Source organism: Emys orbicularis, chromosome 6 (assembly GCF_028017835.1).
Source record: "Emys orbicularis isolate rEmyOrb1 chromosome 6, rEmyOrb1.hap1, whole genome shotgun sequence".
NCBI lineage: Eukaryota > Metazoa > Chordata > Testudines > Emydidae > Emys > Emys orbicularis.
The window spans coordinates 50,787,528-50,800,403 of NC_088688.1; the positions used below are offsets into that span (position 1 = coordinate 50,787,528).

The 12,876-nt window shown below is 37.6% G+C and overlaps 1 protein-coding gene across 1 annotated transcript in view; it reads left to right on the top strand.

Moving 5' to 3' along the window:
- The window catches only part of MSH3 (mutS homolog 3), a 214,980-nt gene that overhangs the window by 131,963 nt on the left and 70,141 nt on the right, over window positions 1-12,876 (top strand). Inside the window, exons 16-18 of the mRNA XM_065406009.1 lie at window positions 2,019-2,083; window positions 3,532-3,648; window positions 7,162-7,269. Coding sequence (XP_065262081.1) covers window positions 2,019-2,083; window positions 3,532-3,648; window positions 7,162-7,269 — 290 coding nt within the window. The remainder of the gene's footprint in view (window positions 1-2,018; window positions 2,084-3,531; window positions 3,649-7,161; window positions 7,270-12,876) is intronic.

Consider the following 12,876-nt stretch of genomic DNA (forward strand, 5'->3'; position numbering starts at 1 on the left):
CAAGAAAACCCCGACAATCTGGTAGTATTTCATTTAGGTAACAATTGACTAAAAATACCAAAGTAGTATGTTCTGGTATCTAATTAATTGTATAACATACGTTGTTTGTAGGGCTGTCAATCGCAGTTAACTCAAGCGACTCACTCAAAACAAATTAACTCGATTAAAAATTGCAATTAATCGCAGTTTTAATTGCACTGATCATAAAATACCAATCCAAATTTATTATAAATATTTTTGGATGTTTTTCTACATTTTCAAATATTGATTTCAATTGTAACACAGAATACAAAGTGTACAGTGCTCACTGGATTATTTTTTATTACAAATATTTGCACTGTAAAAAAGATAAAATAAATAGTATTTTTCAATTCACCTCATACAAGTACTGTAGTGCAATCTCTTTATCATGAAAGTGCAACTTACAAATGTCGAATTTTTTTTTACATAATTGCACTCAAAAACAAAACAATGTAAAACTTTAGAGCCTACAAGTCTACTCAGTTCTACTTCTTGTTCAGCCAATCGCTAAGACAAACAGGTTTGATGGGAGATAATGCTGCCCGCTTCTTACTTAGTCACCTGAAAGTGAGAACAGACATTCAAATGGCACTGTTGTAGCTGGTGTTGCAAGGTATTTAAGTGCCAGATATGCTAAACATTAATATGCCCCTTCATGCTTTGATTTCTAGGTTGCAGTAACTTTTGTTCATCTTTTTTATAGAGCAAATATTTGTAATAAAAATAGTAATATAAAGTGAGCACTCTACACTTTGTGTTCTTGGTGAGTTTAGGAGTGAAAAGAAGGGAGAGTTGGGGTGGTGGTTGGAGAGGCAAGTGGAGTTAAGGAAAGGATTTTTTTAAAGATGGGAGAGACTAAAGCATGTCTGTATTGTTAGGGGAAAGGCCTATAGGTTAAAGAGAAGAGTATGGGAGGAGATGAAAATGGGATGGGTTGGGGTCCCTGGTGCAAGTGGAGAGGCTAGAGGAGAAGTACAGACGAGAATCTTCTGCATCTGTGACTGGAGAGGAGGAGGAGAATGTAGGGGGGGGAAGGGAGGAAACCAAAGTGCGGGAGAAGGTCACTTCATATATTGTCTATTTTTGTCATGAAAGAAATCAGCAACATTTTGATTTCAATGAATTGGCATTTTCCAATGGAAAAACATTCCTTTGAAAAATTTCCAACCAGCTCCAGTTATCACTGGGTTAAGAGGACACAGCTTCAAGTTGTTATACTGAAATGTTCTCTTCTTACTTTTACCCCCATGCTGTACTTGTCTCCTATGAATTTCTGCACACTCCCTGACCACTCCTTTTAATTCTCAGTCACCATGCCCACAGCAAGTATAGCTGCCTCAGTTTCTGACACTTTCCTTACCCCATTACCCACACTATACCCTGTCTTCTGAATGCATTGCTTCCCCAACTCCTCATTTACCCTGGTGGAAGACTCCTACTTAGAAAGTAATCTCTCTTTAAATTGGATTCTATTTGATATTTCAGGTTAGTGTGAGTGGGAAGATGGTCAGGAATTTATGAATCCCTGTTAGTTGTAGACCTATCACTGAGGGTTTCTAAACACAGTATCCAGTCAGAATAGGGGCATTTGCAGTAGCCAGTCAGAGTAAAGGGCTTGCATAAATCCACTGTATAGAGAGAAATAACTGTGCATGGATTATGCTGGAACTTAGCCTCTGGCTAGTTAATGGCCATCAGGTATTCAGAGAAAAGGGATTTGTTTTCTGTATGGGAGATTGGAGTGAGAATGAAAAAAGATAACTTGTTTGTGCAGACCCCAGGCATACAGGATGTTTTCTTCAAAATCCCCCCAGTTTGAATATATTCGGGGCTGGGCTGTGTCGCCTTAAGCATGTGGACATAGTTCATCATAATTGTGAACACTACCAGGAGTCAAATAATATTCCTTGCACACAGACATTTTTGTGTATGAAGAACTTGGTTGAATAGTCTAATAATCACATCTTTAAAGTGTAAACATTTTTTATTTATTTTAGTTTCTGATAGAAGTCAAGAATTCACTCTTACCTTCTGTACCCTCGGATTGGGTTAAGGTTGGTAGGTATGTAAAAATGTCTTTAATTTTTGTTTTCTTCCAGCACATAGACAGAACTATAATATAATTCTTCTTTTATTATTAAAATGTAGGTAGTATATATTTTTCTATTTGCCCAACCTTAAACAGTTTTCAAAAGCAATTAAACAAAAAAAACCCTTTAATTTATACAGTTATAGTAAAGTCTGTAAAATACTGGGAAGTTGAGTTCCTGGAAGAAATGTTTAGCAGGATAGAGCCTTAACAACAGTATTATACTTGACCCTGAAAAAAAAAAAAAAAACCCACCTCAATAGAAATTTGTGTGCAAATTATTTTTCATAATTTGTTTGTATTCCATAATATATATGCTATACATATGTGTGTGTGTACACATACATGCACACACAGTACCCTATTCACACAGTCATGGTGGGTTTTATATTTATTTATTCAGAGCTATAAACTTAGCCATCTAAAGATATGACATTTGTGTATCTGAATGAAATTATTGTCATTAAAATGTCATTTTACACTCCTTGATTGCTTTGTTGATTATGTTACATAAGAATTGCTTTAGCTATTTGGGTGGGGGGTGGGGTTTCTGGTCGATGAGACGAGGATGGACTCGATGATCTAATTGGCTTTTTCCTTCTCTGACTTCTGATGTATTATTTAAATAGTGTGTTGAGCACCTTAAAAATGAAAAATGTAATATGTGATCACAATTGCACAGATGACTAGCAAGGTCAGTTAGTACTTGAATGGTCAAGGTAATCGAGAGAGGGATAATATTCTTTAATATTATCTAACCCAGTAATAGGCATAATAAAGCATGCTCCAGTTACGTGCTGTTTGGCTATTGGTTTATGGAAGAGCAACAATAAGAAAAGTATATACAGTAGCCTATAACTAAGGTCTTAAACAATACATTATAATTACTCTGTAACTTGCAAGATAATGTGTGCTAATGTCAAAATAGAGATTTTATTTTTTTAAAAAGTATCCCAAATCAAACTAGCATTCATGCAACACACAGCCTGTGTTTACTAACTTTGCCTTAGGCTACCAATAAATCTTCCTCAGTGAGGTCATCATTGTGAAATTGTTTGATGTTTATGTTATAAGTACAATCACTATTAGTCACAAAAAGTCATCCATTTGTGCTTTTTTAAAGAAGATAAACCTCTGTTGCTAAGCAGAATATTGTATGCCATGCTCTTTGGCCATTTATATTACATTCTGAAATGTATTTCAGAAGCTTTCTGCACTGACTGCACCATAGTAACCAAGTACTTTATTTACAATAAAGATTATTGGAATCAACAGAGTTCAGCAGTACAATAATAGAACATGCATTTTTTTATATCTATTTATTTTCAAGGCTCACAGAGAATAAGAAAACTAGTCTAATTTTCCACATTGATGGCATAATTGATTGCTTAGTAACCTTGCTTTTTTTTCTTCTCTTCTAGCACAAAAGCTGTCAGCCGTTTCCACTCTCCTTTTATTGTAGAAAATTACAGACATCTGAATCAGCTCCGGGAGCAGCTAGTCCTTGACTGCAATGCTGAATGGCTAAATTTTTTAGAGTGAGTTTACAATGAAAAGTAGAATCTGATGGTTTTTGGTTTGTTTTGGGTTTTTGTTGTTGTTGTTTTTTCTAGCTCTGAAAGCAAGAGAAGAAAATGTTTCTCAAAATGAAAAGAAGAAATTGCTGATTAGATTTCTTGTAGACTGCCTTATGAGAAACTAAACTAAAATATGGTCCTAAATTTAAAGCTCTTAAAATAAGATTTTATAAAATCTAAGACTAACAGGAATGTTTCCTCGGTATTTTAAATTCCAATGAAATCAGTTTTTAAACAAATACTGGGGAGCTATGTTTAAACCTAAATATTGCAGCACTAAGAACCTGAAAGGCAACTGATTTAAAAAGAAAGTGAAACTGACTTTAGTGATTTTATTGTTCAAGTTCAAAGTAACTGAAAAAGAAAACAAAGGTCATCCATTGTAACAAGCAAATTGAATTTTTATTATTTTTTCACTTTTAATAGTCATAAATGTTTTTAGTGACATAGGTAAAGACATTTGTAATGTACGATTTTTAAGCTGACTGTCCTTTTAAGACATTATAGTATATTAAAATATTGCCTGAGTTCATCATTAAGTGTTTAATTATTGAAGAATTAAGGCATAATTTGCTGTAACGTATAATAATACTGATACGTTTCTGTGTTGAGGATGTTCAGAATATCCACAGTCAGTGTCTCAGATAATTGTTCAGATTCTCTGCAAGCATACATCTTGGATTTTAACCATCTTATTATCTATAACTGTGCTTTCATTAGAAACATTATTTCAGTAATACTGCCCCTCACTACTTGCATATGATGGAAGTTTTATATCTAGGTAGAGTTTACTCAAATTGTTCTTTGTTTATCAAAAGTGGGCTTTGAATTTCATAGCAGTTTAAAATAGGGCTGTCAAGCAATTAAAAAAATTAACTGCATGATTAATCGCACTGTTAAACAATAAGAATACCATTTAAATATTTTTGGATGTTTTCTACATTTTCAAATATATTGATTTCAATTACAACACAGAATACAAAGTGTACAGTGCTCACTTTATATTTATTTTTGATTGCAAGTATTTGCACTGTAAAAAAACAAAAGAAATAGTATTTTTCAATTCACCAAATACAAATACTGTAGTGCAATCTCTTTATCATGAAAGTTGAACTTACAAATGTAGAATTATGTACAAACAAAACAGCATTCAAAAATAAAACTATGTACTATTTTAGAGCCTGCAAGTCCACTCAGTCCTACTTCTTGTTCAGCCAATTGCTCAGACAAACAAGTTTGTTTCCATTTGCAGGAGATAATGCTGCCTGCTTCTTTTTTTTTTGTTTTGTTACATAACTGCACTCAAAAACAAAACAATGTAAAACTTCAGAGCCTACAAGTCCACTCAGTTCTACTTCTTGTTCATCCAATCGCTAAGACAAACAGGTTTGATGGGAGATAATGCTGCCTGCTTCTTACTTACAGTCACCTGAAAGTGAGAATAGGTGTTCTCATGGCACTGCTATAGCTGGCATCGCAAGATATTTATGTGCCAGATGCTCTAGAGATTCATATGTCTCTTCATGCTTCAACCAACATTCCAGGGGACATGCTTCCATGCTGATGACGGGTTCTGCTCGATAACAATCCAAAGCAGTGTGTACCGACGCATGTTCATTTTCATTATCTGAGTCAGATGCCACCAGCAGAAGGTTGATTTTCTTTTTTGGTGGTTCGGGTTCTGTAGTTTCTGCATCGGAGCGTTGCTCTTTTAAGACTTCTGAAAGCATGCTCCGCACCTTGTCCCTCTCAGATTTTGAAAGGCACTTCAGATTCTTAAACCTTGGGTCGAGTGCTGTAGCTATCTTTCGAAATCTCACATTGGTACCTTCTATGCATTTTGTCAGATCAGCAGTGAAAGTGTTCTTAAAATGTACATCATGTGCTGGGTCATCATCCGAGACTGCTATAACATGAAATATATGGCAGAATGTGGGTAAAACAGAGTAGGGGACATACAGTTATCCCCCAAGGAGTCAGTCACACATTTAATTAACGCATTCTTTTTTTAACAAGCGTCATAAGCATGTCCTCTGGAATGGTGGCTGAAGCATGAAGGGGCACACAAATGTTTAGCATGTACAAAAGTGTCATGCAAATCCCTGTTGTCACTTTCTGGTGACGTAAATAAGAAGAGGGCAGCATTATCTTCTCTAAATGTGAACAAACTTGTTTGTCTTAGCGATTGGCTGAACAAGAAGTAGGACTGAGTGGACTTGTAGGCACTGAAGTTTTACATTGTTTTGTTTTTTGAGTACAGTTATGTAACAAAAAAAAATCTACATTTGTAAATTGCACTTTCACGACAAAGGGATTGCATTACAGTACTTGTATGAGGTGAATTGAAAAATACTATTTCTTTTGTTTATCATTTTTACAGTGCAAATATTTGAATAAAAAACTTCGATTTCAATTACAACACAGAATAGAATATATATGAAAATATAAAAAAATCCAAAATATTTAATACATTTCAATTGGTATTCTATTGTTTAACAGTGCAATTAAAACTGTGATTAATCACGATTAACTTTTTAATTGTGATTAATTTTTTTGAGTAAATAGTCTGAGTTAACTGCGATTAATTGACAGCCCTAGTTTAAAAGTTATTCTTTCAACTTTTGGCTTAAACCTCTTTGGACAGTGATTGGATTCACATCCTTTTTGCCTTAAGCCTCTTAACTTTGGTTCTCATCTGTGGAGTTTAGATACTTTGATTTATGATCCATTTTTAATTTTTTGAGTTCTTCCCCTTCAAATTGTCTTCTATTTTGGTGAATTTCCCACATTTGCTGCTAGAGCAGTATAGAGATGGGAAAATCAGAGTTACACTGTTTTGTATTTCCCTTATACCTTTAAATTTTCCTACTGTAAATTAATTAACAGGAAAGGGAAGAAATGTATTAAGGCTAAGGGAATGAGTCTACTGAAAACTTTGTCTTTTGCCTCTGTTAACTTCATACATGTATTGAAGGAACTGTACTCAGAAAGGGAAATGAAATTATGAACTTTCCATGGTGAAGAGCCTTGTTTTGTAAGAGACCCTGGAGAGCTCCTGTGTCAGGACACTTTTTTGATTTTTTCTTACGATAACTTACAGTTGAAGTGAGTGACAGAGTTCAGTCAGCCACTGTGATAAACAGGAGCATTTTTGTAGAGTCCATTAGGCAGCAGGGATCAGCTGCAGATCCTTTATATACTAGCTAATTAATTTCATTTTGCCTTCCTTTTAATGTGCAGAAAAAATACCGGGTTACACTATGAATATGAAGTTCATCATGATTAAGATTGAGTTCTCACATTATAAGTTTGACAGACTGCTGGGAGATTTGATTTTAGTGCAATTTTAATACCATAAGAGCCCTGTGAGAGCCAAGCAAAGGCTATTTTTTGACAATACATGTGGATTCATATGAAGTTATTTATTTATTTATTTATTTTATTCATTATTTTCTCCCTTCTATACATATATAGTCATTTTAGTGAATGTTATCACTCTGTGTTGAAGGCGGTTAGTCACCTAGCAACTGTTGACTGCATTTTCTCATTGGCCAAGGTTGCTAAACAAGGAGCCTATTGCAGGTAATCAGTTTTAAACTGTTGTTTATTGATTTAAAAGGTAGAATATTAAAATAAGCTTTGATCTGACGTACTTAGTACAGTAAAATGTACTGATAAATATGTTGATAGTACTATAAGTTTCAGCATTGTTTTACAAACGTAGACTAAGGCATGGTCTCAACCCTGATGAGTTTACCATCTAAATTACACTGCTCTACAGCCAAAATGCTTCTGAAATAAATGTAGTCAAACTTTACTAATTCTGGGTCACTGAGAACGAAAATGATGCTTAAAATTGTTGATTGGCTCTAGTTTTCAAGATATGCTATTGGGTCAGTATATACGACCCTTGACTTGGCAATGGCGGAGGATAAGTGAGTTATAAAGGGAAGGGATCTCAATTTAAACCAGAAATGACTAAAATACATCTTTGACTGGATCTATGAATAAATCTATGACTGGGTTTGGACAGTACTTGCTTTTTAGGCAAAACAATGAATGATGCAATCTGAAGCTGGTATTGCGTCATACATGATATGAATTGCATCATGTTATTCCTAGAAGTCATAGATGATGCAATCATAACGAAGCTTACATCACTCTGCTGAACAAATTGCCCTATATCAGCTCTAGAAATCATACAGTGTCGTGCTCTCTTATTTGTCAGTGTTTGATTTTGCAAAGGGACACATTTCTGTTTAGCCAAAGTGAGCAGAGATGCCTCGTACTTGTATGAACAGTGCAGATAACTTCTGCTATGTTTGTGGTGAAGTGACTTTTGCATCACAAAAGTGCAGTATAACCACTATGGTTAAGAAAGCCTATCACCTTTATTTTGGCTGCAAAATTGGAGATCAGGACAAGAGGTGGGCCCCACACATATGCTGCAACACTTGTGCAACAAATCTTCGCCAGTGGTTGACCAGGAAAAGGAAATCTATGCCTTTTGCAGTGCCAATGATTTGGAGAGAGCCAACAGATCATACCAGCAATTGTTACTTCTGCATGGTGCCTCCAGTTGGGAAAGGTGTGTCAAAGAAGAAAAAGTGGACTGTGCATTATCCAAACATTCCATCAGCTATACGCCCAGTACCCCACGGAGAAGGACTGCCGGTTCCTGATGCACCAGAATCATTCTCACTTGAGTCAGACGAGGAAGAGGAAGAGGATGAAACTTCTGGTCCTGAACCATCAATGTCACAGGCCCCACATTTTCTCCCATCCTCCTCCTCTGAACCACACCTCATAACACAAGGTGAACTGAATGACCTTGTCAGGGATTTGGAACTACCCAAGAGTAAGGCAGAGCTGTTGGGCTCCAGACTACAGCAGTGGAATCTCCTGGCAGGTGATGTTAGGGGTTCCGTGACCGTCAAAAGGATCTTGTCCCATTCTTCTTCATGGAAGGTGATCTTGTAGCCTGCAACAACATCGATGGTGTGATGGCAGCCCTCAACATCGTTCACGATCCAGATGAGTGGAGACTGTTCATTGATTCATCGAAGACGAGTCTTAAAGCTGTTTTACTGCATAATGGCAATGTTTTGCCATCAATTCCAGTTGGCCATGCAGTCCATATGAAGGAAACCTATGACAACATGAAACAACTTTTGAGGTGCATAAACTATGACCAACATCAGTGGCAGCTTTGTGGCGATTTGAAGGTTGTTGCTCTCTTGCTTGGTCTGCAGACTGGATACACAAAGTACTGCTGTTTTCTCTGTGAATGGGATAGTCGTGCAAGAGATTCCCACTACATCAAGAAAGATTGGCCACTCCGACAGTCATTGGAGCCTGGGAGGAAAAGTGTTCAGCATCCACCACTTGTTGAATCAAGGAAGATTTTGTTACCACCCTTACACATCAAGCTGGGTCTGATGAAGAACTTTGTCAAGGCCATTGACAAAACACAAGCAGCTTTCAAGTACCTCCGTGGAAAATTTCCAAGGTTAAGTGAAGCTAAGATAAAGGAAGGTGTCTTTGTTGGTCCTCAGATTCGTCAACTTCTTCGAGATGATGCATTTGACCATGCACTGCGTTGCAAGGAAAAGACGGCATGGAAAGCCTTCCAGTTAGTGGCAATAAATTTTCTCGGAAACAACAAGGCAGACAACTACAGGTTGTTGGTGGAAAACCTCCTCAAGGCATACAAAAGCCTTGGTTGCAATATGTCACTAAAGATACATTTTTTGCACACTCCTCTAGATTTTTTTCCACCGAACTGCGGAGCAGTGAGCGACAAGCACGGCGAGCGATTTCACCAGGACATTGCAACAATGGAGAAACGCTATCAGGGCAAATGGAGCCCATCAATGCTTGCAGACTATTGCTGGACAGTGACAAGAGATGCTCCATTTAATGAATACAAGAGACAAGCCAAGAAGCGCCGAGTAGACACTGAATAGGACTAAACTATGTACAGAATAGTTTTTTGCCTTTTGTTTCATAATAAATTTTATTTATATAACCCTTTTGCTGATTTTTAAAGTGTTACATAAACAGGACAGGTGAAATATTATCATGTAAAGCAACCATAAACCCATGAAAAGACCTAGGTTTACAATTTATGATTAAAACTCTACTATCTACACAATATACATAGACATAAAATGTAAAAACTTAAATATCTTAGAAACAGTAGCCAATCAGTTGTTTTAATTGTCATATTTGAATTCAGCACATCAAAATACATAATAAATAGCACATTTTATCTCTGAAGCAGATGACTTCTCAAAAATTGTAGACCAGTGTTACATAATGCAAAGACAAAAACAAGTTTTTAGAAAGACTTGCATTTTATCAACAACAATTTACTCATACGTGCATAGTTCCATTGTCTTCAAATGAAGTGTTCACAGTGTGTCAAATTAAACTTGTGTAAATCTGTGTAGGGATTGGGGCCAAAGCTTTATGCTTCCAGGGAGTAGGTCCTGAAATGTCTGCAGTGCTGATCAATTTTCAGTCTGTTTCAATTTAGTAGTCCTCAGCTGACATACCAAGTAATACCTCTGCTAAAGCTTTCAATATTGGTGTAAAGCAATGTTCCGGCAAATCTTTTATATCCATGTGCAGAATGAATTTTGTTTGTGCATCAATATGGAGGTGATATGTGGCAGGGGTGGGGCCGAGGGGTTTGGAGTTTGGGAGGGGGCTCGGGGCTGGGGTAGAGGGCTGGGGTGTGGGGGGCTGCGGGCTCTGGGGTGGGCCAGGATGAGGGGTTTGGGGTGTGGGAGGGGGCAGAGGGTAGGGCTTGGGGTCCAGGGAGGTGAAGGCTCTGGCTGGGGGTGCAGGCTCTGAGGTGGGGCCGGGGATGAGGGGTTTGGGGTGCGTGATGGGGCTCAGGGCTGGGGCAGAGGGTTGGGCGTGGGGTGAGGGCTCCAGCTGGCGGTGCAGGCTCTGGGGTGGGGCTGGGGATGAGAAATTTGGGGTGCAGGCTGCCCTGGGGCTAGGGTCAGAGGACTCCACCCAGCCCTCTCCCTACCTGCAGCAGCCCTGGGGCTGGGGACCTCTCCCCGCCGACAGGAGCTCTGGGGCCAGGGAAGAGGCCAACGGCAGCCCTGGCCTGCATGCCCCAACTTGCTCCCCTCCCTGCCAGGCCCCTGTTGCTGCACTTCTGTGAGCCCCTGTATAGCCTGCGGCGCAGCTTAGGGGGAACTTAGGTGTAAAGCTGAGTAAATATGAAGAGAGAGAATTTTGTTCACTTGTTCTTATAAGACTGTTTTGTTATATTTAGAATACAAAAATTTTTGATCTTTCTCTTTTTAGTACTAACATTTCTATTAACAAAGAATATATATTTGCAGATGATGATTTCCACAGATTATATGAGAGCTTTAAGTGTTTCAAACTAGTAGTCCTAATATTTATCAGCCCACAAATTTTCCCTTCTGTTGATGGCTTATGGTTTGTATACCCACTTAAAACTTTTCTCAAATGCCTTTCCTATGCAGAAGTAAATACAAAGCTTAGTGGAAACAACTAACAGTAAAACAAAAATGTATTTAGCTAAATAATTTTCTGTTACGTAATTTGTCTTGATTTCCAAAATATTCTAAACATATTCTACAAATTTACTAAAGTAGAATTAGGTATACACTTGAAATCATTGCAAAAGAATACTTTTCCTAAGTCATACTGAAGGAATAAATAATAATGCTATTGTGAGATATTGTAACAGTTGGATATATTAAACAATTAAAATATATTTTACTTAATATTATTAAACTTCAATAAATTATAGGTAAATGGATAAACTGTGAGCTGGCTTCATCTGCAAGCTATCAGAAAATTGCTTTAGAAAAAAGAGCCCTTTGGAAGTGTATTTAAATGTGTGTCGTGTAAGTGAAGTCAACTCTCTCTAATGTTGATCACTTTTGGACCTTTGAGAACTTTGCTTATCTCGGTCAAGGTCTACAGAGAATTGGTATCTTACTCCTGTATACTCAGATGAGAAAACAAACTAAGATCTGATTAATTCACTATGGGGACTTTAAATAATTAATCAAATATTAAACAGTGGCTAGAGCTTTTAAACTGGCAGGGAGCAGGCCTATCAGTTAAGCTTCAGAAGGAATTACTACAATTCTCTAATGTGTTAACCCACAGGGAAGATGTCAATAATTAATTTTTGAGGGCTACTGAAAGAAAGTTTGGAATTCGGACCTTCACATTAGCTCATTTTAGCATTTCTGAGTTTGAATATTTTGGATATATTGTCTGTCTTGTGTTTCTATATCAATTTTCACAAACTGTAAATTTGCAGAATTTTAAGAAATGTTGGTATAAAGATACTTACTTCATTGCATTCCACCGTAAATTATTTAATTTTAAAAAACTTGAATGACTTCAATGAATGACTAGAAAAATATAGACAGTGAATTAATTTTTGCACAGTCACTATTTGTTAGGCAGATTTACTTTTTTAAATTTCAAAATTTTACAATAATTTGAAAGTACATTGTCAAGCTATGAATCAGCATTTATGAATAATCCCTGTGAAAATATCTAGCATAATAGAGAAGCCCATTCAGTACTCTCTCTGAACTCTTCTTGATAGTTGAAATGCTACTACAGTGTTTTTTGGGCTGTTAATACTTTGTTAGATGTGTCTGAATGTCCTTTGTCCTACGACTACAGAGGTATTAATTGCCCACTTCACCTTGAGTGGTCTTTTACAACGTTAACTCCTTATGCTAAACCAGGGATTGGCAACGTTTGGCAAGCCCCTTGGCAGGCCGGGACGGTTCGTTTACTTGCCAAGTCCGCAGGTTCGGCCAACCACGGCTCCCACTGGCCGCTTCGCCACTCCAGGCCAATGGGGGCTGCGGGAAGCGGCGTGGGACGAGGGATGTGCTGGCCGCGGCTTCCCGCAGCCCCCATTGGCCTGCAGCGGTGAACCGCGGCCAGTGGGAGCTGCGATCGGCTGAAACTTGTGGACACGGCAGGTAAACAAACCGGCCCGGCCAACTAGGGGGCTTACCTTGGCGGGCCGCGTGCAAAATGTTGCCGATCCCTGTGCTAAACCATCTGTTCTACCTTGTATTTAGCTGTGACACCCTGAGGGCAAGTCTACACTACAAAATTAAATCAATTTAAGTTAGATCGAGTTACAGCCACCACAGTAATTAA